Source organism: Thunnus maccoyii, chromosome 23, assembly GCF_910596095.1.
Source record: "Thunnus maccoyii chromosome 23, fThuMac1.1, whole genome shotgun sequence".
Taxonomy (NCBI): Eukaryota; Metazoa; Chordata; class Actinopteri; order Scombriformes; family Scombridae; genus Thunnus; species Thunnus maccoyii.
The window spans coordinates 16,806,394-16,831,891 of record NC_056555.1 but is presented as its reverse complement, the minus strand read 5'-3'; the positions used below and the strand labels follow the sequence as shown (position 1 = coordinate 16,831,891).

The following is a 25,498-nucleotide window of genomic DNA, read 5'->3' as shown; positions in this document are numbered from 1 at the left end:
ATCTTGAATTCAGATGGCTGGTATCAGGCTATTGTTTTATAGTTATCTTTATTATTTCTGTCAGGATTTAGTTATCGTCTTGTTTACTTTTATTATTGCTAAATCTATATATCTACAGTATGTTAGCCATTTCTTTACAAGTGCTTTACAGTTATGAAACAAGGCATTAAGACTACCATGTAACAAATTTTTACTTGTTTTTTGTTCCTGGGTAGTAAGTGTTGTTTCCTAATTGCTTAACAACCAGAACAGACAAACCAAACACTGGCTCTAGAGAGGGCCTTTCGTGTTTCTGCAACCTCATCGCTAGATACCACTAAATCTTACATACTGCACCTTTAAAGCAACGACGGCAACAAGTTGCAACATCCGGTGGTTGAAACCGTTTTACTTTGAAAGCTACAACCGGACGTGTGGTGTTGAATCCCGTGTAACTTCACAGCTGAGTGTCAGCGACACAGAAAAGCACCGGTCAGTGCGGGAGGTTCAGGGGAGAGAGGTGGAGAGTACAGCGGGACTGGAGAGCCTCTTCTGCGGGCGGACAGGGTTTCACCTCCCGCTTGTTATCAACAGGAGCTTCAGACCGGAGCGGAGCCTCCGTCAGGATAGTGAAGGAGTTTGTGTTGTTCTTTTTTTTGTGAACCGGGGGTTTCTCTTCACTTCACACTTAACGGTGAGGGGATTCGCTTTGGAGCCTCCGGTTCTCCCCGTTGCGCTTGTTTGCGCTGAGGTTACACCGGGGAGCCGTGCGCGTCAGCGGGTTAATACTAGAGGAGATTACGGAGCCGTGCGTGTGAATGGACTGAGGTTATAAGGCACCAGGGGGGAGCCGTGCACGTCAAAAACCTGCTCTGCAGCATCAGTAACACCTATTACACCGTGAAGCGGCAGCAGCATGCAGTGAGAGGAATCCTTTCAGATGCTTTCCCACACTAGACAGTGAAAGAGGAGGGCGCAGGAGGAGGAGGAAGAGGAGAGGGGATATATGGGAGATTTGTTGGGTTTTCATCACCCCGTCGTTGCAAACTTGTGTCCGGGATGGGGAAGGAGCAGGAGCTGCTGGAAGCCGCCCGGACTGGGAATGTCGCCCTGGTGGAGAAATTGTTGAGTGGGAAGAAGGGGATACTGGGCTCAGGCTCCGGCTCCATCCCTCTGCCCAACCTACTGAGGTAAGAAACCTCTCTGGTATCTCTGATCCTGCTTCCCGTGACCGCTACACTGTCCGGGGAGCCCCTCTGGGTGCAGGAGGGGATTCCTTGGGGGGTCCCCATGCGGCAAAATTAGATATAATTTAGTTTCATTATTGGTCATTGCACCAGAGATGAGCTCAGGAGCCACTACCCCACACACAGGTTCATTCATCCCAGCTGCAGCAGTATAGACAATATATTCAGTGCTGTATCTTCCCCATATGGTGTCCCTGAGACAAAAACCTTATAAAATGAGGTGATTAAGAGCTTTGACTTGCTGGGTTGCAACATGCTGCCTGACAGAGCAAGGAAAGGAAGTCTGTTATGCAAAGTCAAGAGAGTTATGTGAGGCAAAGTGCACTTTAAGGCTGATTGTGTGTTGCAGGCTGCAGGCCAGATATACATAAAGCACATATCTCATAAAGACAGTATTTCAGGACTGGTGGGGGGGGGGGGGGGGGGGGGGGGGGGGAGCCACCGCACACTCAAGCTCAAAAGAACACACAGTACCTTCAGCTTCACCATTCTGACAGTTGTCAAAATGTTGATTTCTGGGACATGAGGAGGAGGCAGAGTGATGCTTGGATGATGGAAGCATTCGTGAGTGTCTTTTTGCTTGTTTCCTGTGCAAGGAGTCACAGAATCACCATTCTTTATTTATTTATAGTCACCTTACTGGCATTTCACTGGTATTCTGGTATCACTAAATTGGTCCTATGGGGACTTTACTGGTGTTTTTGTGTTGCATTGTGTGTTCACATGATAGTTGGAAGGCCTGGTACACAGGATGTCCAAATTCATTCATGTGCATTTTTCTCAGAAAATCAAACCCAGACCACAAGATAATTAAGAAATACGGATTTCCTTAGAAAAGTGATGTGGATTCGTCTGCTTCTTGATATTTAAAAACATTTGCATCATCGCTTCTGGTTTCTTTTGTGAGCATGAAGAGGAAATGTTGGTCTATGTCATCATCAGATTAACAAGCAGCAAAAATGGTCACGGACTTTAGATTTCCCCTTCTGAAATGAGTTCCAAAAATATTTGAAACTGCAGAGTATCATACCTAAAATTAGATCAAATTGATTGTCTTCTTTCATTACAGTCTTTCAAAAAAATGTTTTAAAATCATCTCAGAAATTTGTAAAAGATTAAAAATCTTAATATTGGAGGTCAACAGCTACTTCTCATCCTGAGCTAGAACCTCAAAGGAACCACAACAGTCATGTCTGCGAGAACAACTTGCTGCTGAGGTGGTTATTGTCCCCTCCTCCCGCCCCTGCAGCCTCTCCTCCTCTTTGCTGAAGATGATGCTGAGCCAGGTGATTAGGAGATCAAAGGCAGGGTGGGTGTCCGGGTGGAGCACAGCCTCGGGGCCCTTGAGCAGAGCGTCTCACAACCAGGTTGAGGTCACACACTGGCAGGGAGAATGCCAACCAATCGTATACCGAGGGGTTCACAAACTGGAAACCTCTGGGGTCTCCTACGGGGGCCTTAAAGGGCAAAGGTTAAACTCCTTTAAAATAAAGAGCTTAATTTAAATACTATTTAAGAGTGAATGTATTAAAATGCAGTTTCTGATCAGCGTCTTGTCCATGCGAATGGAGAAAGGATCCTGCAGTTTTGAGTGAGTTGGCACACCTGCAGCTGCACAGTGCCAGGAAATACATGTTCAGATGCAACAACAAATGCAGTCTATTTTCTAACATTACAGTTGTTGTTGAGTATTTGCAGCCATCTGGCCTCCTCCATTAATACTGTCAGTCAAAGTTCACAGTGTCGGACAATAACCGCCATATTTCTGTGGGTCACCTCTGTTTATGACACCTGTAGTTTATGTCGTGTTTGACTGACTGTTGTTTAGTTGTGTCTGAATGTTTCTCTTCTTCTTTTTCTACACGTGAATTTCCTCTCTGAGATAATTAAAGTTGACATAAATGGTGGAACGGATCATGGAAGCTTCTTCCTCATTGGTCTTTGTTTGGTGGTTCCCAATTAATCTTTATATTAAAAGAGAAGTAGGCTTGCCACATACATCCCAGTTCCACACTGTATACTTGTTGTACTAAACAGGGCTGCAACTAGTGATTATTTTCTTTATTGATCAATCTGTTGATTATTTTCTTGATTAATCGATTAGTTGTTTGGTCTATGGGATGTCAGAAAATGGTGAAAAATGTTGATAAACGTTCCCCAAAGCCCAAGATGCAACATAAAATGTCTTGTTTTGTCCACAACCCAAAAATATTCAGTTTATTATCAGAGAGGACTAAAGAAACCAGAAAATATTCACATTTAAGAAACTGGAACCAGAGAATTTTAGCATTTTTTCTTAAAAAATTACTCAAAATGATAAATTGATCATCTAAATACTTGGCAATTCATTAGCTGTCTATTGACTAATCAATTAATTGACTAATTGTTGCAGCACTAGTACTAAATACTGTTTGTTACGATGTTTTTGTAAGTTTAAAATGCTAATTGAAGTTAACAAAGAAAGACAAACAGATCATCAAAAGCATTTTTTAGTCTGCACACTGACTTTTTTGAGTATATTTTATGATGTCACTTTTCCAGTATGTTACTACATGACTATTTTGGGACAAACATTGACCCGCCAGTGTGATGGATAGCCTTCTGTGATTTTGCAAAGATATTCGGTTCATTATATGAAAAAAAGAAGCATCAAATAGTCGCTTTTGAGAAGTTGGAACCAGTGAAACTTTGGCATTTTTACTTGAAAAATGACTGAAACGATTAATCGATTATCAAAATAGTTTCTGATTATTTTTCTGACTATCAACTAATCAATGAATCATCTAATCGTTGCAGCTCTACGTAGGATTAGAGTCTTACTGATACACACTTCCTGATTCGATGTTTGTCCTTCATGCTTTGAATCTGTGTTGATTAAAGGGACTTAATGGAAACTAGAAATCCAACTTGTCACTGTATGTATCTCATCTCACACACCCCAAAACTGTAAACACTGTGTCGCATAATATGTTTGCTTTACAAATTAGAATTTAATTGAATTTATTGAAGGACACAGAACACAGAACACTGAATTAATGTGAAGCTCACCGACGAGATTAAAAAGCGACACAACAAAGTTTCTCTCAGCGGAAAGAATGTCGCAGCTGTGAGAAATTAAGTTACAGTAGCTGAAACTTTTGAGAAATCCAAAATAGAAAGAAACACTAAAACCAGGCTGAGTTGAAGGGTGATGTTGAGGTCATTCAAATGCATCATGGGTGGAAATACTTGTGTAGGTTTTGGCGTTGTCAGTGAGTTATGTCTACTGTGTTACACACACTTGGCTTTTATTGGGTCAAGACACTGGCTCATGAGGAGATGTCTGTAAAACACTGGGTGGGCCGCACACATCTGTCCATCTGTGTGTGTGTGTGTTAATGTTAATGTGTGTGCCTGTGAGTGACCAGAAGTGTGACACACCTCCTAATGTATTTGTACATTAGCAGATTGAGTGAGTCAACAGGTAGGTCACAGCGGAGGAGTGTGTGCAAGCTAATGTTCTCCGGGAATCAATGCATAGTTTCCCATCTTAAGGCCTCTGAGCCATTCATAGCATTCCTAAGTCATGAGGTTCCTCTTTTCACTGAAAGAATCGCACTAAACAGCCAAGTGGGACGTGAACATGGACGCGCACCACACACACACACACACATACACACATATACTCTATATACTCTTTATACTCACATACACACATGAGTACAGGATGTAGAGAAGATGATCCTCTTGCTGTAATGCTGCAGTTTTTTGTGGTGTGGAGCACTGCACACGAACACACACACACACACACACCGGCGCGCACACACACACACAGAGTGGAAAATCAATACTGGATGATCTCATTGCTGTTTAATGGGTCATACTCTCTTGTAGATGACCTGTACTGTACATGATGACTGAGCTTTACAGGAAAATAAAATCAAACACTTCCCCAAAATGCTTTGACATAGTTACCCACATATCCAGCTTTTACTGTAGTTGGATGTCAGGGTGTATTTTGCTTTTTTGTGACGTATATTTCTACTGATGTAGCTGATAAATAATGACAGTGGGATATATCCAGAGGCTATAATGTTGTTTTAAAGGAAGGAAATTTTCCTGCGAGATACCAATATGTGAGATAACATCATCTATAAATGTCAGATGTTTCCATCTGTCCCTCTGAGCTTCTTTGTAGAGCATTCATATAACAACAACCATCATCTGAAAAGCAGCCAGAGACACAAATTTCTTGATAAACAGAAGCCTTAATAGACCAGAAGGTATTGCAACTTGAACACATGGTGGTAAATTCCCATTCAAAGGTCAATCAAGTTTTACGCACATTTCTGAGAATTCAATTAAATAAAATGTGAATCTGTACACGTTTGAACATGTTGTATGTTAGGTGAAAATACTCAAGAAGATGTGACGGTGTTACATAATTAAACGATCCAGCAAGTCATAGCATTGTATTCCCGCTTTGTATTTAAAGGAGCAGTGTGCAGGATTTAGTGGTTTCTAGTGGTGAGGTTTCAGATTGCAACCAACTGAATACACCTCCCCTTCCAAGTGTTTAGGAGAACCTACTGTAGTCGCAAAACTCACGAAAAACACGAAAGACCCTCTCTAGAGCCACTGTTTGGTTTGTTCGTTCTGGGCTACTGTAGAAACACGGTGATACAACATGGCGGCCTCCGAGGAAGAGGATCTGCTCCCTATGTAGATATAAAGGGGTCATTCAAAGGTAATGAAAACACAACAGTTCTTGTTTTCGGGTGAATTTACACTAATTAAAACAATACTTATAAATATTATATTCCATTTCTGCCAAGTCCGTTCCCCTAGATGCCACTAAATTCTACACACTGCACCTTTAAGATGTATTTTAACAAGAGAATCTGCCTTTTTCTCTCCTGGCACCAATTCCAATACCTCATCTCATGCTATCTGCCGATAATGAGCACCACACTGACCAAATTTTAAGTACATAAATTTTAAATGAGCATACTTCGCTATGTGGAACTTATTAGGAACATTTTTATGTAAGATAACAGGAAGCCAGGGATCCCTGAGGCACTAAAAATTTAGTTGGCAGCTTGCCGTGACTGAATGAATGCAACTGATAGCAGAAACACTGAGTTGTATAATGACATTGATGAAGAAACTCAACCCGTCTGGCTGATACCTGATCCACCTAATAAGGTCAATATTGGCACACCCCTAATTAAAATGAAATTTTCTCTCTGATCATCGTCAACTGTGCAGCATTTTAACAGCCGCCATCTGGTCAGCTTTGATTGCATCTTCTTTTTATTGATATGGCAAGTTGTCCTTCTCTGTTTTAGCTTATTTGCAATATTCCAGCTTTTTTAAATTTGTTTTAAACTTCTCTTGTTTCCACTTTGATCTTTACATACAAATAGCAAGTATGTGTAAAAACAGGTGGTGACAACCTCAGGCATAAAATGCACAAAATCACAAACTCATCTGGAGCAGCCAGGAACAGTCATGGGAAATTTAGTGCATTAGTATTGTTTGTGATTTCATCATAAAAAAATCTCCTGCAACACATTAAGCATTCAAAAATTTGATAGTATTTAACCCTTTACCACCCTTCCTTCTTTTAGGGGTCAGCATGAAAAATAAATGTTTGATTGTTAGACTCTTGCAATAAATTAGGACATAAAGTTTTCAACAGTTCTTTATGTTAATGTATAGCCAAACTGCTTTGACGTTAGGAAAACAACACATTTTTCACCAGAGTAGACCGAAAAGAGAAGAATCTGATCTATTGATTCATATATTATATGCAAATATTAATTCCATTTTTCATAGTACTAGCAGTCCTTGAAAGTTCCCCATTGTGCTAGTGATCTAGTGATGAAAGGATAACCGTGTTAAAGTATATGAACGCAGATTTTTCCTGTAAGCAGCTTTTCATACAGACTAATATTAACAGCGAGGATGAAATTGTGATAACAGTCCGTCATCATGCACGTCGCGCCCTGTGTTGCGTCTTACGGACAAAATGAGGATAGATGCGTGCGCCCTGACTGTGTGTGACAACATACTGACTGTGATGAAGTGATGGTGATTGAAAGCTGATACACACAAAGGGAATGACTCATGATACGGCAGATGGCGGCTGATCCCTCTTCTCGCTCTCGTTCAGGGGAAAGCCCGTCTTGTTTTTTGTTTGTGTGTGTGTGTGTGTGTGGCTAGGTGTGTTTAACGCCCTCCTCCTTTGCAAACAAACAACCTTGAAGTGGAGAGAAGTGACTCCCAGTGGAGACACACGCTCCTGTATGGACTCTGTTTTAATTGGCATCCTCACAGGCGGTCGTTTTCTTTCTGATATCTTCTCCTGCTTGTGTTGGAGGCTTTTTAACTGCTTGCTGTCTTTGTTGCTCACAGCATGGGGCTCTGTGTGTGTGTATGTGTGTGTGTGGAGTGACTGTGTCATCCAATGAGGATGAACCGCGAAAGAGAAACCTGCAAGACTCTTGTTGATTTTTCTCAAGTTGTTTCACAGCCACAACACTTAAAGCTGTTTTTCCGGAAACAGAAAATCAGACAACCAAAACTGAGTCTGGCCGGCTGCCTCTTTGTGTGTGTGTGTGTGTGTGTGTGTGTGTGTTTTTTGTGAGTCCAAGTGTGTGACATAACCAATGTCCTTGCATAACCACTGGCAACTTGTGTGAGAGTGTGTATGCGTGCGTGTGTGTGTGTGTGTGTGTGTGTGTGTGATGGAAGAGCAGTTTGGGAGGGCTGATGGGGGAATCCAGGAGCTCCATGTGGACTCTGAAACTGGGTCAAAGGTTAACTGTGGAGAACGCAAATCATATTAAGGAATGGATTAAGACGGACACACACAATTTAAGAACATCTGTGTGTGACCTGTTATTGCTCCATTCATAAGAAGTGGGCGATGGGTAAAAATCTTATGTAATTTTATATTTTAACAATAGCAATATACTGTGGTTAGCGCTGCACCTAATAATTTAATGGTTAAAATGTCAGAAAATTCCCCCTAAAAATGCCTTTTATAATTTCTCAGAGAAAAAGGTGACATCTTCAAATGTCTTATTTTGTCTGATCAACAGTTCAAAACCCAAAATATTCATCATCATGACGCCAGCTCACCAGCTAGCTCACAGATTTGATGCTTGGTAGACTCGCCTGCTGCACATAATGTTAAACTGACAGCTGGGCTGCAGGTAAACGCCACCGTTTAGCGGTTAGCTCACCTGCTAACTGGTAGCTCTGACTTCTGTTGTGCTGCAAGCTAGCATGTTGTCAGCTCGTGTTGGTGCCTTTTTTTTAACAAAGCATATCCTGCTAGTTATCTGAAATCACACACTTAACGCTTTTACACAACATCAACTGTTTGCTTTTCAGTTGTTGAAGTAGTTTGGTTGTACTGTTAGTTTGGTTTCCCACTGCAGTATCCATTTCAAACAAGGCCAAATAGACTATCACTACTTTTTAATGCAGTTTTGCACACCTGCTCTTATTTATTTATGGAATTGTTTGTGTTTTAAAGTAATTTTATGTGAGTCTTTAAAGGGTGTATGTTTTTATAATGTTTGTGAGCCCCTAACCTAAGACACATTTCTATCATGTGATAGACAATAAAGTTTTTTGAATCTTGAATCTTGAGTACTGTTCAGTAACTTGCAAAATAGTCTTACAAACCAACATGAAGAAGAATCATGATAGAGTTGCGGATCGTGATCCTGCCTGATATTTTTGGCCACCCTTACTTATGCTAAAGAATGAATCTTCTAGCTCAGGTCCAATTGATTGTAACAAAGTTTTTAAGACCTGGAAAGTAAAGTGTTTAAAAAGTAACTTAACACCAGGCTGAAAAGTTTCACACACACAGCATCACTGATGGATGTGGTGAGAAGTTTGCTTTAACCACACCCAACATTGACTACGTTTACATGCATAAAATATTCCTGTTTTTGCCCTTATTCCAACAAAGACAATATTCCTCCTAAGCTGTTTACATGGCTAATGAGAGTGAATATTCCACTAATATTCCCGTTTACATGCAGATGGTTTTAAGGGTTGCTCCAGTGGGAATGGGAATCACAAGATCTCCACAGGCAGTGAAGTAAACCAGGGAGGTGAAAAACATAATGAGCTGCTGCCTGATATTTAAGCGATATTGATATGACTGATATTATAACATGATAATTACAGGCACATCCGTTTCCTAGGTTGTCCCATGATGTTTACTACACTGCTGAGTGTTTTTGGTGCATCACACCGAGTCGTCACTGTCAGTCAGGATAATAACCAAACCCTCGATCCCCATTGTGAAGAAGGGTGCACTCTGTTTTTCCAGCCCGCCCTGAACAGCTCTCCACTCTCCTCTCAATCCTCTCCTCTGTCTGCCTTCCTGCTCCAGTATATGTCATTTTGTCTGCGCAGGGGTAAACAGACAAGAGGGGCGTGTGTCACAAACTGTGGTAAAAACCCCAATTGAGACACATATTCCAAATGCGCTGTATACATGTCCAAAGAATGCTCCTAAAACCAGAATAATACCAGCACATCCCACATGTCTTAATCGGAAAAAGCTACATTTGGAATAAGGCCTAATTAGGAATATCCAAACGAAGTATGCTGTTTACATGACAAGTAACAAATTCAGAATATTGTCGTGATGGGTGTGGTCAGGATTGTGCTTTTTTCACATTTAATGATGATGTACAAGACTACATTCGTACATCACTGCAGCAAAGTGAGAGGTTTAACCACTGGCAAAGATGAGGTTTTCAGGGAGTCTTTAAGTAATTGAATATTACATCATATTATTAATGTTTTATTGATTTATTGGCCAGTTCTACGTCTCACTGTTTTTGTTTTATTATGAATTTTACAAAAAAAAAAAACTTTATAAAAGAAGCAAATCCATTTAAAAAGTATTTTTAGTCACATTTTATGTTCCTAAGCAGTCAAAAATTGTGTTTCCTGCTGCAAGAAGAACATTTTTGTAGTAGGTTACAGTGAACATGGTCATTTTCAGACGAGGACAGCATGGAAACCTCATCCAGTGATGGAAAGTGAAGAGAAAAATTTGGAAAAAATGCACAAAAACCCCCCAAAATAAATGGTTTATCTCTTGAGTATTGCGCAATGCACTATGAATGGTATTTCTTTGGCTATTGCTAGATATCTATTGTTTTTTTCTGTTTCTCTCAAGATTTTTAATGTTAAGATAAGTACTGATAGTCCTGGAACACACTGGCTTTTTTTATAGGTACATAATGTGCACTGTTGGATTCATTCAGTGATCATTTTTTTTCTTAAGTTCGGGTTTAACAGTGGCGTCAGTGCATTGAGTTTGTCTGGAGCCAGACTGATCGGGAGGGGATGAAGGTGTGAAGTTGTGTGTGTGTGTGTGTGTGTGTGTGTGTGTGTGTGTGTGTGTGTGTGTGTGTGTGCATGTATGTGTGTGTGTTTGTGTATGTGTGTGTGTCTGTGTGTGTGTGTGTGTGTGTGTGTGTGTCTGTGTGAGTGATCAAACTCAGAGGCTTCTTACATCTCCATTAGGGTGTGGGCCAAGCTCTGTTGCAGCATGCTGCCAAGAAACTGAGACCTCCATACTCGCCAAAGCACACACACATGCCTCACACACACACACACACACACACACACACACACACACACACACACACACACACAAACACACACTTTCCCTCTCTCTCTTGCACTCTAAGCCTTTGTCTCTTTTTGTTTCTCTCTCAATCTAAATCTTTGTTTTTTGTCTGAGTCTCCAATCTCTCCTTGACTCTCTGTCTCTCTCTCTCCTCCCTTCATCCCTCCATCTGGTGCCCTGGATTCTCTGTCAATATCTCCTTCCTCTGGCTTCCTCTCCATCACTCACTTCACTCTACAATCTCTCTCCTCCCTCTATTCGTCTCCAGAGATGGACGATCCAGCCTCCCTACTGTCGCTCTTTATCGTTTTCTCCTCCCTCCGCTCCCTACTTTCCTCTATCTTATCAAAACCTTCCCTCTCCTCTCTCTCTTTCTGTCTCTCTCTTGCATCTCACACCGCACTACATCTGTTATCACCATGTGGGAGCATCATTTACCAGTCGTGCCTCTGGGCGTGACACCGGTGTTGGTTGACGGTGGCAAATGGGGAATTCGGGGAATCCACAGCTCTTCTGAGAACTGCTCTCCCTTTACAACCACAGCCTGAGATTTATTAGTGTTGGCCAGGTCGTGCCTTCTGTTAGAAGAGGAAATATGACAGTGCTGATGTCCCAGAAGAGGAGTAATGTAGTAGTAAATATATGTGTGTGAGGTATGACCTCCAGTTGTCAATCACAAACACACACAAAAGCCAGACTCAATTTGTTATTTCCAAAAGGATCATTTGCAATATCTGTAACTTTCTGAGACCAGAAATCCCCCATTCATTCCCACCAGGCCAGATGTACAGAGGTGAGAAATAGGGCTGCAAATTACAATTATTTTTTATGATTAATTAAGTTGCAGATTATATTTTTGATTAATTGATTAATTTTTGGTCTTAAAAACATCAAAAAATAGGGAAAATGTCTTGTTTTGGCCGATCAACTGTCCAAAATCCAAAAAATATTCAATTTATTAAAATGTAAGACAAGTAAAAGCAACAAGTTTTCACATTTTAGAAACTGGAACCATCAAACGTTTGGCATTTCTGATTGAAAAATGACCCGAGGGATTAAATGATTATCAAAATAGTTGCTGATTAATTTTCTGTCAATTAACTAATCAATTAATCGACTAATCATTGCAGCTGTAGTGTGAAAGTAAGCAGAGAGTTGAACTTCTCTCTCAAGCTCCTTTTTTTCATTTATTACACAACTGTTTTTGGCATTTATTGTGTTCACCCTCTCTACACTATGACGATTGAGGTACGCTAATCTCATTGCTTCATCTCTGTGAACAGCAAAAACCATATACTTCTTCAAAAATAGAACAAGTTGGGCCACGTTTGGTGGTCTTGGTCAGCCCAGGCTGTGGCCAGTAGACAGTATTGCTGCCAGATTTGGCCTTGATATGGAGATGCTGACTTGGCGGTGAGAATTAGCTACGGTTAGCTGTACTTGGGCCAGTTTGGGCTCTGTCCTTGGAGTTTTGGCACATTGTTCATTAAGAGCCTGGTAACAAGATGTGCTAGATTTATGTTGTTTGGCCAAGTATTTTTGGTCACCTTGGTGATTTCTTTGTTTTTTTTTCCCATAGAAGACTTTAGATTGTATATAAAGGAGGTAAATATACACTTCATTTTACATTTAAAAGGTGGACAAAGTGGATTTAAGCACCTTATCATCCATTTTTGACCTCCCAACCTCCACCCATTGGTCTGTGGTTTTGGTCATGGTCCATTTTCTCATTTGTAATCATACACTTACACCATACAAGATTTAACATACTTTACAGGGATATATACACAAATGTGTTTAGCTGAAAAACTACAAACTATGTAAACTGTTAATCTAAGTGTTAATGATACATTATATCAATAAATAAACCACTATTAGAAACCACTTAGTGTAGTGCCAGATGGATTTTTTTTTTTTTGCACAAAACAACAGATTTCTTGAACATTTTCACTCTGAATCAGTTATTCTTAACAGATAAGACACTTGAAATGCTTCTATAAGTGGTTTTATAAGTAAAATATAACGTAGTAAATTCAGTGTTGATCAGCTGATTGCGTAAGTCTGCAATGAAAGACGTAATTCATGCTGTTTATCGGCTAAATCCATCACCAGGAGAGTGTTGCTGGGAATTTCTTGTTAATTTAATTCTCTCATGACTTTCCCCTTTGTTTGCGTCAGCGTAAGTAGATTTTGCACACTTCCTGTTCTGGTCATGTCATGTTTGGTCCTGAAGACGCAAACATGTTGACACTGAGTGGAGGAGACACAGAGGCAACATGCAGCCAGAGGACGATGGAGAGGTGTGACGTCCAGTCTGTCACACTAATCTACAAGTCTGTGACCCCACATGACACCGCAAGTGTTGTGGAGACACACACACACATTCCAACCGGCTCCCCGTCCTCTGATAGATGGCGGTAGTTAATGAAGCGCTGCTTTTGAAGTAGATAAGATGTGGAGTGAAGAGGGCTAGAAAATGCTAATGCCATTATGTGGTTAGGGCAAAGGCTACGCTGGAAGGCATTGGAGGGAAGTTATGCATGTAAGTGTAAGTGTGTGATTCATGAGGCTGGACCCATGTGGGCTTTTGAAGTCTGATTCTGATATCTTTTGGAGTGAAACTGACAAGGCTGTGTTTTTTGTGCCCATATTCAGTATTTTTGAGTTTGGCCTTTTTCATGCCAAAAAAGCTCCCAGTTTTACATTTCACCAGAGTCTTCTTCCTGTCATTTAGGCCACAAAACTCACAAAATAATAGGCTACTTCTATAACCACCACTACTGCTTCTGCTCCTAATATTAATGGTGATACCACACATCCTTACAGTCCTGTTGTTGTATCTAAATATCACATTAAAACCAATCAATTAATGGATTTGTTTTTCAAACCAGGCCTTAACTATTGTAGTTTTTTCCCTCTTTCTTATGGGTTATGTTACATGTTACTAACTAGCTTATTTGATTTAGAGGTTGTGACACAAAGGCAAAGTGACAGTGATCATGTTGTTAGTTGTAAATTACTTTTGGCAACTGTGAGATGTGTCAGTGGATGTTAGAAAGGAGGCCTTCAGAGGTAGAGAGGGAGAATGTCAGAAAGGCTCGATGCACATCCACAAAGCTACAGCATGCAGTGATATTTTAGATAATATTGTGGTACCAATTTTGTGGCAACAGTTTGGATAAAGGCTCTGTCTTGTTTAAACATAACAGTGCCCCCCTGTGCACAAAGCCAGATTCATAAATAGTTTGACATGCAATAAGCTGACTTGCCCAAAGTCTTGACCTCAACCCCATCCAACACCTTCAAGATAAGCAAGAACGCCAGCTGTGAGCCAGGCTTCATCGCCCAACATTAGTGTCCAACCTCATTAATGCTGTTGTGGCTGAATGTGAGCAGATTCCTGTAGCCAGGTTCTATATCAGCAGATTAATACTGATGGTTTTAGGGATATTCAACAATCATATATGGGTGTCCACGTACTTTTATCCATGTAGCGTATACAGTCATGCCAGTCCATCATCTTTCCCTTCTCCACAACTGCTGTAGTATCTCGTCTTCACCATCCAGCTGCTGTGACACATGAATAAGAGAAACATTAAAGAGACACGAATGTGCATCATGAATACACATCAGCAGCATGCACAGACACGCACCGCCACACATATGAAATATACATGTGAGATAACATGCAAAATGAGGGAGGCGGACTGAGACAGAGAAGGCAAAGGGGAGCGATTTCAACCATATTGCACCGCATTGAACTAATTCACTGATAAAAAAAAGATCCAGAAACTCTTTCATCATTAGTTTGTTCAAATATGGAGTTTTCCCAATTATGCTGCACTCCCTCAGTCTATTAGTGACACACACACACACAGCTAATCACCTCAGATTAGTGTGACTAAACACCTCCCCAGCCTGTCACAGAGACTCTACAAATATTAAAAACAAATTCAGAGTGTGTATGTATGTTCTCTTGACATATGGATGCTTATGTAATTTGTCACCAGGTGTGTGGATAACAATGGCTGTGTGAGTGATGGAGCTGAAGGCTGGGTTTACAGTTTGTTTGTGTGTTTGAGTGTGTGTGTGATACTGGCATGAATCACTGCTTAAGTACAAATATGTCCTCCGGCAAGCTAAATCTAATTCTTACTCAGATCTGATTTCTAACAACAGACACAACCCCAGATTCTCATTGAACAGCAATGGTTAAGCTCACTAAAACAACCCCACCCACACTGGTTTCCTGCTTTACGGCCAAGGTTTTTAACAATTTTTTTCATTGAAAAGATTGAGCTAATCAGGAATGATGTTACTGGTAAGGCTGTGTCTCTGTCCTCTGATCTCCTCATCCTCTACTTATTTCTCATACTGATTACCAAACCATCAGCCACCTTTTTCAGTTTGATCCAGTTAATCCAATCCCTCTCATATTGTCACTAGCTCCAAACCAACCACATGTGTTCTGGATCCCATCCCTGGCATCCTCATAAAAGTCCTGTTCACTGTGATAGGAAGCCCTCTTCCCGACATCATCACTAAATCCCTCAGTTCCGGTATCGTTCCCACTGCTTTTAAAACAGCCATGGTTACACCCTTATTAAAAAGACACAACCTTGACACACAAACTCTAAACAATTATAGACTGATCTCACATTTCCCCTTTATGTCCAAGCTGTTAGAAAAGGTTGTTGTTAGCCAACACACTGCCCATCTATCCAGTAATAACCTTCTTGATGAGTTTCAGTCCGGTTTCACACCCAAACACTCTACCAAAACGGCACTGACTGAGGTAACTAACGACTTGTTAATTGCAATGGACTCTGATCTTTCATCTGCTTGATTTAAGTGACACTATGGATCATGACACCCTCCTACAACGTTTTGAGAACCTTATTAGTATCAAGAAGCAGGCACTTTCTTGGTTCCATTCATGCCTGAGTAATAGAACACAAAGCGCTGCATACAATAATACTATGTCTTCCTGTTTTAAGGTAAAATACGGTGTTCCACAGGGTTCAGTACTCGGTCCACTTCTGTTTTGTGTTTACTTGCTGCCCTTGGGTTATATTTTCAAAAAACACAACATAATGTATTTCTGATATGCTGATGACACACAAACCTATCTTCCTGTAACAGTCAACGATTCCTCCCAGCTGGTTAAATTAGATATGTGCTTGTCAGAAGTCCATCATTGGATGTGCTATAATGTCCTGCATTTGATTGCACACAAGACCGAAATGTTGCTTGTTGGTCCAGCTAGATTCACATCGCTTTTTCCAGATTTTTCCATTAATCTTGATAGCTGCATAATCTCTCAGACCCTTACAGTTAAGAATCTGGGAATAGTATTTGGTCCACCTCTTAAATTTGAGCCGAACATCAAGTATATAACACAAACTGCCTTCTTCCACCTTCGTGAAATAGCCCAAGTATGTCCCTTTTAATCAAATTCATATACTGAAATCCTCGTACATGCCTTCATAACATCTATAATAGACTACTGTAATTGCACTTTTCTCTGGCATACCTAAGACAGCAACTAAAGATCTCCAACTGGTCAAGAATGCAGCTGCCAGAGCCCTCACTAGGTCAAAAAAGTTGGATGATATAACACTGGTACTGATGTCTCTGCATTGGCTACTGGTTCACGCAAGAGCTGATTTCAAAATCCTCCTTCTTACCTATAAGGCTTTAAATGGACTGGCTCCTTCATATATCACCGGCTTTATTACTTCATATACTTCATCACATCCTTTACCTTCCCTTGATGCCAGTTACTCAACTATTCTTTGATTTAATAAGAACTCTCTTGGTGTTCGAGCCTTTGCACGCCAAGCTCCACTTCTCTGGAATAATCTACCACTGCACATTCGGGAGGCAAGCTCTGTTGATACTTTCAAATCCAGGCTGATAACACATCTTTTTTTCTGTTTACTATGACCTCTCCTAATTTCACCTTGCCTGATATCACACAGAATTGTCTACTCGTCACACTCAATTTTCAACAGAATCAGTCAACTCAACTTGGTGGAGTGGGCGGATTCAAAGGTCTGGACCCAGGCAAAATTTCACCAGCTGGGAGCCCAAATCATCGACTGTTTTCCTCCTTGACATGTCGCTACCCTAACCCTGTTACGGTTATATGATCTCTGATTTTAAAATTACTAACCTCAACCTTGTTGTAATATTAACATTATAACCTGTGTATGTGTGTGATTGCATGTGTATGTGTGTGTACTTTTACATGTAATATCCTTGTGCTTCTTTTCTCTGTTGTTTTTATTGACTCGTAAAATGTACATAGACTCTCTGAATGGTGTTTACTTTAAATAAAGTGAGGTTGAAGTTGATACCTACAGCACAGTAGCAGGGCTATGATGGCCTCTGTGATTGATTCCCCACTCGTCTTCTCCTCCCCTGCACTGACAGCATGTGCAGAGCAACCAGGAAGTAAATTACCTTGAGTGTGACAGCCCTACAGCCTCCCACGGGATATACGTTTCCCAGCAGGCTTCGCTGATGCCAACAGATTGCCTCTTGTTGTCTGATTCTCTCACAATCTCACATGTGCACACAGAAGTGGTGCACTCAGTCTGTATAATATGTGCTTCAGGCGTGTAGATGCAGCATCGTGAAAATATACTGTGTGGAGGTAATGTATTCAGACACCCATATATACTCCATGTCTGCCCACACATCGCTGACACAACTCATACATGTATGATTTAGTAAGCCAGTAGCTACTCGGGCATCCTTATTTATAGTTCAGGTCATGTTGTCTCTCCTCTTCGTCACTTCATTTGTTCAGATTGAATGTACAAAACAATTATATTCCTATGTGAAATTCCCTTTTATCTGCTAAAACCTATAGGATTATTGAAATATTATGTGTTCAAATAGTCAAAAATCTACAGCCATGCGAGGCTACTCAGCACAGTTTAGCTAAATGCTAACATGCTCATATGACAATGTTAACATGCTGGTGTTAGCATCTTTGGTACAATGTTTAGTTTAGCATTAGCATGCAAACATTTGCTGATTATTAGCACTAAACCCAAAGTACATCCTCTTCTTAAACTTCTTTTGTTGTTTTACATGTTAGCATTTTGTTCACTTCACATACAAACTTAGCTTATTTGAGTATATTAGTGTTAATGTTGTGTATTAACTGCCAGTTGTTGATAATTCTGTTTTAACCACATGGCAGATATGGCTGTCAGAAACCAATAACTGATAACTATGACCCAAATTACAACTAGGAGGCTGATGTTAACAGTTTTTCTCACACAACTGCTTGTTAAATGTGAACGCAGCATTAATTTCAGGTATAAGAAAGTATAGAACAAATTGAAATTTTGACCTTATGATGGCAGTTAAGGAAAAGTTATTACATTTCTGTACCAAATGTCATGGCAATCCATCCAAAAGTCATCAAGACATCTGACATGAAACCAAAAAACAAACAAAACACAAAAGTCAGGAGATCACCAAAGACATTCATCATATGGGGACCTTGGATGTTCATACAAAATTTGATGTTAATCCATTCAGTAGTTGTTGAGATATTTCAGTCTTGACCAAAGTGGTGGACTGACGGAGCAACATTTCAGTTGTCATTCTTGAGTTGTAAATGAAGACTGTTCCTGAGGTTCAAGCTAGGGTTAAGAGCAGAAGTTATTTTTATAACACAACTTGACTTTTATCCATCAAGATGAGTGGAGGTTAACTTTTCAAAATTTACTGTAGAGGCTGACCTGCAAATTCAAAAAGTTATATTAGTTTCTGGATGGGAAAAACTTTGAAGCTCAATATGTCCGACTTAAAATACTCTGAATGGAGCCTCATCCGGCGCCACAATTCACACCTCTCCTCCAGTACATTTCTAAGTCTATCACCAGCGTACTTTATCTTCTTGATAATGAGCCTCAATAACTGGGCGCTTTCCATAAGTCTACCTTGCTACAACCTCATCCTTCGTTTTCCAGTGTTCCCCTGGCCAGTGTGAAACTACGTGATGAATGAGTCTTTTTTAAAAAGATATCAAATATTCATCTGCCCCGAAACTCCTGAATGAAAAATTGAGAATATATCATCCACAGAGCGCTCATTTTACTTTTTCCCTACTCTCAAATTCAGAATTCACTTAGGCCTATCCCTGACAAGCATCGAGGCTCAGAAACCAGTCGGATATGAATTATCCTGCAGATTGTTTTATGCATGACGGTTAAGTGCGAGATTCCTTTGACTGATAGGAAGGCAAATCAGTATCCAAAAAAGCTTTCTTTGTCATGATTAGATTTGCCTGTGGTGCATTATTTTGGACCTTTACTAAGATTGGAGAGATGGGGGAGAAAACAGGGAGGATGACAGGAAAGGAAGGAAAAAATTTAGTTTAATTGCTAATCCCATTTACAATTGGAAGGAATTAGTGAGAGATTAAATTAAAAAAAAATCTAATGGGAAGAGGAGAAAAGAGTGAGAATGTTTGGAAAAAGAGTGTGTTTGTGTCTGTTGGGGGGAGGAGAAGGAATGATAGAAAGGTCTGCGTGTGAAGGTGTTGTGTGTCTGTGGCTTAAGGCTGTATATGATGCACATTCACACACCTGGCAACCCTGAGGGACAGGTCTGCAAATTAGAAATCTAACCTCCACACAACCTTTCTCTCACTTCTTCTCCCTCTATGTTTACAACCTTTCCAGTCTCCTTACATCATCTTTCACTTTTTAAAAAAAGCTTTTTGTATTATTCCCCATATCAGCCATGATTACAAATTAATTTAGTTTTTTTTTAGCTTGTAAAAAAATTTAAAAAATGGACCAATTAATTTTGAGATAATCCTTTATTTTTATCATTTATTTTGTTGTCGTTTTCCCTACAATATCTGCTCCTGGCTGCAACTAAAAGCATGATTATGGTTTTTATGGTTATATCAAGGTGGGAAATTAGCACCAGCCATCAGCCAAATGCTGCTGAAATATAAAAGTGGCTGGTAGATTACAGACACTAAATAAATTTACTATTGAGTGGCTGGTGAATTTGAACATTTATCTCTCAATGGCTGTTTTAAAAAGTTAATTTCCCAACCTGTTATATTTGAAGCACTTGGTTATGATGAGGGAAAGATTGTGATCTTGTTTATATGTTGAAAAAGTTGGCGCTGACTTGATGCACTCAGCCATTGTTGCTATGGAGAAGAACAATACCCCGAAATCAGTTGTTAATTTAAAACGCTTCATCATTGAAGTTGTAAACAATAGCCATAGTTGATAGTTAATTGACTCAAAAGTGACCTAGAAATTAAAAGTGAGGTGATTCACTCTCTTAGATTGTAAAATCAGTTTTCTCAACACCATAATCTTTAGCTTGCGGCTGCCATTAGCGGTGCATGTGACCAAATTTTAAGCTTTGGTTGTTTGGTTGTTTCATGCTGAAATGCACCTTGGGAGTTGTAGTTGACTTCTACCTCAAAATTTTTATGTACACAGTCTTGTACCCTCGACCCTCCCTCCCTTTTTACTAAAGAATCTGATATTTTATAATGCAGTTTTTCATCTTTTGCACTGAGGATTTAACCAGGAGAGTTTCATGCAGATCCGAACTGTAAAGGAGCTCAAACAGTGAGTCACATAAAAATGAATGGGATTCATACTTCATGAACCAGGGGTTGTCCAATCACATCTAAAGGCAAAAGTGTTTATACATGCTGTTAGATGATCCGACAAGCACTTTGTTTGAAGCATACTGAACCTAAATCTCATACAGGATGCAGGTCATGAACCTCGGTCTCAGCTGTCAAAGTCCTGAGCTCTGCACACTCAATGTATGACTTTTGTATTGTGTAAGGACTTCATAACGTTGCCAGTGAACATTATTCAAGTTACATTCCCTCCAAAACATATCGGCAAAGTAATTTAGTAGAAAACAATCATATTTTGTATCTCTTGAATCGATTGTTTCTCTTGGCATTATCCCCAAAACTATAAAACTGGCATTAATACAAAGCCAGCTATTGTAAGTACTTTCCTTTCCCTTCACCCCTTGTCCCTCCTTCTCTGTTTCTGACTCACTCTCAACATAACAGGGAGACACTGGAGTTCTGCTGAGTAAGCACTCTCGATTCTTGAACTAGTGAATACAGCAGACCCCCCTGCAGACTTCAACCTACACACCAACCCTTTGTGTATGTGCTTATGTGTGTGTGTGTGTAAGCCTGACTGTCTTTCTTCATGTCCTCTGGTGTCTTTTCCTTCTTTCTTTCTTTCTTTCTTCTTGTCTCTTTTCCCCCAACCTTGCCTGTCTGCCTGCTTGTATTTTTTCATTGTTGGTTTCATGCATTCTTCTCTGCCTCTTTGTTGTTATCTGGCAGCTTGTGTGTGTGTGTGTGTGTGTGTGTCTGTTCCCTGTCTGTCTTTCCGTCTTGCTTGTTGGCATCTCCACACAGCCAAAATGATTTTTATAGCTTCTCCCCTGTGTCTCCACCCCCACACCCCCTCTATTTTCTGTCTCTTTTTGAAGTGGATGAGTAAATGAATCTCTTTGTCTTGTGCTGTAGTGTAACCCCTTAATCAGGCCATTCACTGATTACATGCTTCACACTAATCATGTATGCGTGTGTCTGACTGTGTGCATGTGCAATGCCTTTGTGATGGTGCACATGTTCATGTGTGTGTCATTGTGTCTTGTACTGTATACCAGCGAGGGGCATTAGTTGACACTAAGCCTTCTACAGTGTCAGTCGTCAGCTCATGGTTCGGTGAGACAATCAGAGGTGCAAAAAAAAAAAAAAAAAAGGAAAGGAAAGCACCAAATCGAGAAAATGATGTGTTTACGGCAAATACCTGCTGTGCTTTCTTTTACCTGCCTGCTTGGCTGTGTCTGGGAATGTGTCTATTTGTGTGTGTGTGTGCAGCAGAGAGGAGAGCAATAGTAAGGGTAGCAGGCGAGGTAGGAGGGAGGAGGAGGAGGAGGAGGAAGAGGAAGGATGCGAGAGAAGGGGGAAAAGGGGTGGAGGGGCGTAGAGGGGAAAACCAATTATCGTCCAGATAACAGACAGGCTATGGATTTTCTACCAGGCCTCTTCTGCAGCTCTTTCATTCTGTTTCTGTCTCTCCATCTATTTTTTTTGTCTCTCTGTCCTTGTACCAAATTTAAATTCCTATTGAAGAGAGCTTTATTGACATGATAGAAAATCCCCTTGTTTGAAATTGTATGGATTCTGTAGTAAATTGTCTTGTTTTTGACTCTTCGTGTGTGGTCTAATTAACTACATAAGATGGGCTGTTGAAATGTGTCAGACAACAGAATGACATTTTGTCAATATGCCCCCCCGACTCTGTGAGTGTGTGCGTGTGAGTCACTGTGACCGACAGGCAGTCACATTATCTAATCTGCATTGTCATGTTGCCCTTCCGCATTAAGGGCTTTTGTGCCCTTGACAGTTGTAGTGCAATTTATAGCCTCTCAATGAGGGGTTTGAGATTTGATGCTTGTCTGGTTTTTCCTTATCTGTCCGACATTAACAATCAGAAATGTTCCTGCCTGCTTTATCATTCACAAACACTGCCAGTAACACTCTGTTGCTCAGACATTTTGCAGGGTTGGCTTTTTACAGTAGCTGTCTTACCAAGAGTTTGATAGCAGTGGTAGCAAGCTAGCTAAGCTAGCTAACAAGATAACAGCTTGACAAAGTTAGCAGTTAAATGTTAAAAGTAGTCTTTTAAAGTCCTCATTAGCTGTATATGTATTAATTTACAATTCAGGAGAATAAAAAACACAAATATTTTGGCATTAGGTGAACCAGTTTGTTTCTAGTTGGTCTCTGTGTTTGGCCTCTTTGCATTCAGCAAGCTAGTCGGTTTGCTTGCAAGATAACAGCTTGGCAATGTTCGCAGTTCAACGTTAAAAGTAGTCTTTTAAAATTCTCATTTGCTTTATATGTATTCATTTACAATTCAGGGGAATAAAAAACACACATGTTTTGGCTTTAGCTGAACCATTTTGCTTGTAGTAGTAGACATTTTTCTGGTGTAAACGCATCTGTTATTTGAGCATATTCATGAAAGAAATTAAAGTAATTATAATTTTGGATGTGCGATAAAATATCATATTATCATCATTGCTGTCATTGATGTGACATTTGCTTTCAAATTAAACTAATTAAAGTGCCATGCTACGTTAGTTTTATTTGAAAGCATCTCACCAGTCACACAACATCTGGAGCAAGTAGCAGTGCTTTGTGTTTCTCATTTACACATGCAAAACTCAGCGTAATAGAAGCTGCAAGAGAGAAAACAAATATGTTCCCAGAAACGAGGAGAAGATGCAGGATATTGTATGAAGTGAATAGTGAAATAAACATGTACAAGGAAGCTTAGTGGAAGGTTATTGAATATTTTCCAGCTGAGGTTAGTAACATTAAAGGGTCGGTTCACCCAAATGATAACTATCTAGCCATGCAGATTGCCTAATTTTGGTTTTATGGTTGTCAAAGTTTTGAGATATGTCTCTGCAATTTCTTCTGTTAGTTCAGTACAGAACAAGCATTGAAAAACAGCATTAAAACATGCCAGTTATCTCTTTGCACAAAAAAAAGGTCATTTGATTAATCTAAAAACCTCACTGTTCACTGTACTCTCTACAAAAGAGGTAGTCTTTATGAAAACTGTTGTTGTGCATTCTGTGTAACTTGACAAGAGAGTAAGAAAGAGATGGTGCCATCACTTTATTAAATTAACCTTTCATTGCATTGAGCACCACAAGCCTTCATTGTATTTGGAGTAGAAGCAAAATCTCAGACACAGATACACTCTCTTAAACCTTGACAAATAAAAAACCCTGCATGGCTAGACTGCCAAGATAATAGATGATGAGAAGTGCCTTCAATGTTCACAAAAGAAGCATACTTCACTTTGTGTCAATTCACAGTTTTAGCGATGTCAGTTTTTTTGTAAACACCTCCCAATACGATTGGAAAAACTGAACTTGAATCCAGACTCGGCCAAGTATTTGGACCGTTTCTGAAAGCACAGACTGTGTGTGTGATTTACAACAACATGCAGCATGACTCATTGTCCTCGCTGGTGTCTGTTTTATTAGTATTAATCTTTTTCCTCTTCCATTATTCCCTTTTTTTTTCTGTCTGTCGTTCTCCTTGGCTCGTCTCTCCTTATTCCTCTATCGTCCCATCTTTACAGCTGAGTCACTGTCCTCTATCTCTCTCTCTCTCCATCTGTCCCTTGGGCCAGCTGCTTTTAGACTTTCATAAACTCTTTAAAAGGTTCTGTCTCAAACATGCACTTGACCTCACTGCTCCTTGATAGTCTATCCCTGCTTTGGACACACACATCTATCTCTACACACAAACATTTGATTCTGCAGTGTTTACACATTTCATTTGACTCTGCCAGTAATGCAGCGGTGTTGGTTAAATGTATCAGGGTGAATGTCAGTGATATTTCAGGCTGCTGAGCACCAAAAGAACCTGAGAGACAGAGAGAGAAAGATCTGTCGGCCCTCTCATCTTTTAAAAAATGTTATCATACATTCCTTCTTACCTTCATCTTGCTGTCTGTCATCCTGCTCTGCAATAAACGAATAACAAGTAAGTCAAGTTTTGAGTGTAGTGGGATCTTACACTTTTGGTTGCAGTAAGGGCAATTTGAGATTCAACATTGTCCAGAGACATTAAACATGTATTGTTTTTGTGTGTGTTCAGATGAGTGACATATTAAAGGTAAAAATGGGTGGTGGAGAGCATTTTACAGCTGAAACTAATGATTATTGCAATGATTTATGAATTATTGCAAATTTTTTTTACATATTTTTATGTTACAAAACAGAAAAAAGAAAATCATGGCACTTGAGAAGCATTAAAAATGTCTGAATGATTACTTGATTATCAAAATATTTGCAGTTTAATTTTCTGTTGATCGGCTTATCGTTTAATCAGCTCTAGAGCGTTTCTAACACTTTGGTCCAAAGTCTCTCATAGGCGTGTTGAGATCTGGTGACTGTGAAGGCCATACAGTATTATATGATTCCCATCAAACCATTAAGTGATCCATCTTGCCCTGTATGGAAACTTTTGCATTTGTTGTGTTTATACACTCACTTATTCATGCAGTATTAAATCCCTTCCATAAACCAGCTTCTTACAGTGAACAGTGGGGTGCTACATAAACATTTCTTTTACAGTTTTGGTTATTTCACGGAAGAGATTTCAGATTGTCTGTCAGACGGTCTTTTCTATCTTTCTGACATCAAAAAGGTGATGTCAAACACTCCCCGGCACCAATCAGGAATCACACTTTAATTAAAGTCTAATGACGGCAAGCTGTCAGGTTGTTGCTTATATAGTTCAAGTCTTATAAACAAAAAAAATAACCTAAGGCTATTTTTGTTTTTAGCTTCAGCTTTGATTGATGCTTACTTAGTCATGAATATTTAATGTTATAGAGATACGTGTATGATTTAAATTTGTTGATGACCACAGTGGATCAATCTGTAAACAAAACGTGGACATATTACAGCATTAGCATTTATTTGGAGTCATATTTGAGGACACTTGATGAATGTAAATCTAATAGTCACTTTCCTTTTAGCTGTGTTTTGCTCA

General features: G+C 39.9%; 1 protein-coding gene across 3 annotated transcripts in view; it reads left to right on the top strand.

Annotated features, from left to right (window-relative positions):
* Positions 1-351: 351 nt before the first annotated feature.
* anks1b (ankyrin repeat and sterile alpha motif domain containing 1B) overlaps positions 352-25,498 on the top strand; it is a 236,775-nt gene continuing 211,628 nt past the window's right edge. For 2 of the 3 annotated variants that reach the window (XM_042403118.1, XM_042403116.1), the window contains exon 1: positions 354-1,169. In XM_042403118.1, the coding sequence (XP_042259052.1) occupies positions 1,039-1,169 (131 nt within the window). In that variant the 5' untranslated portion in view covers positions 354-1,038. Of the gene's footprint in view, positions 1,170-25,498 lie in introns of all 3 variants that reach the window. The other variant, XM_042403120.1, reaches the window with a different exon arrangement.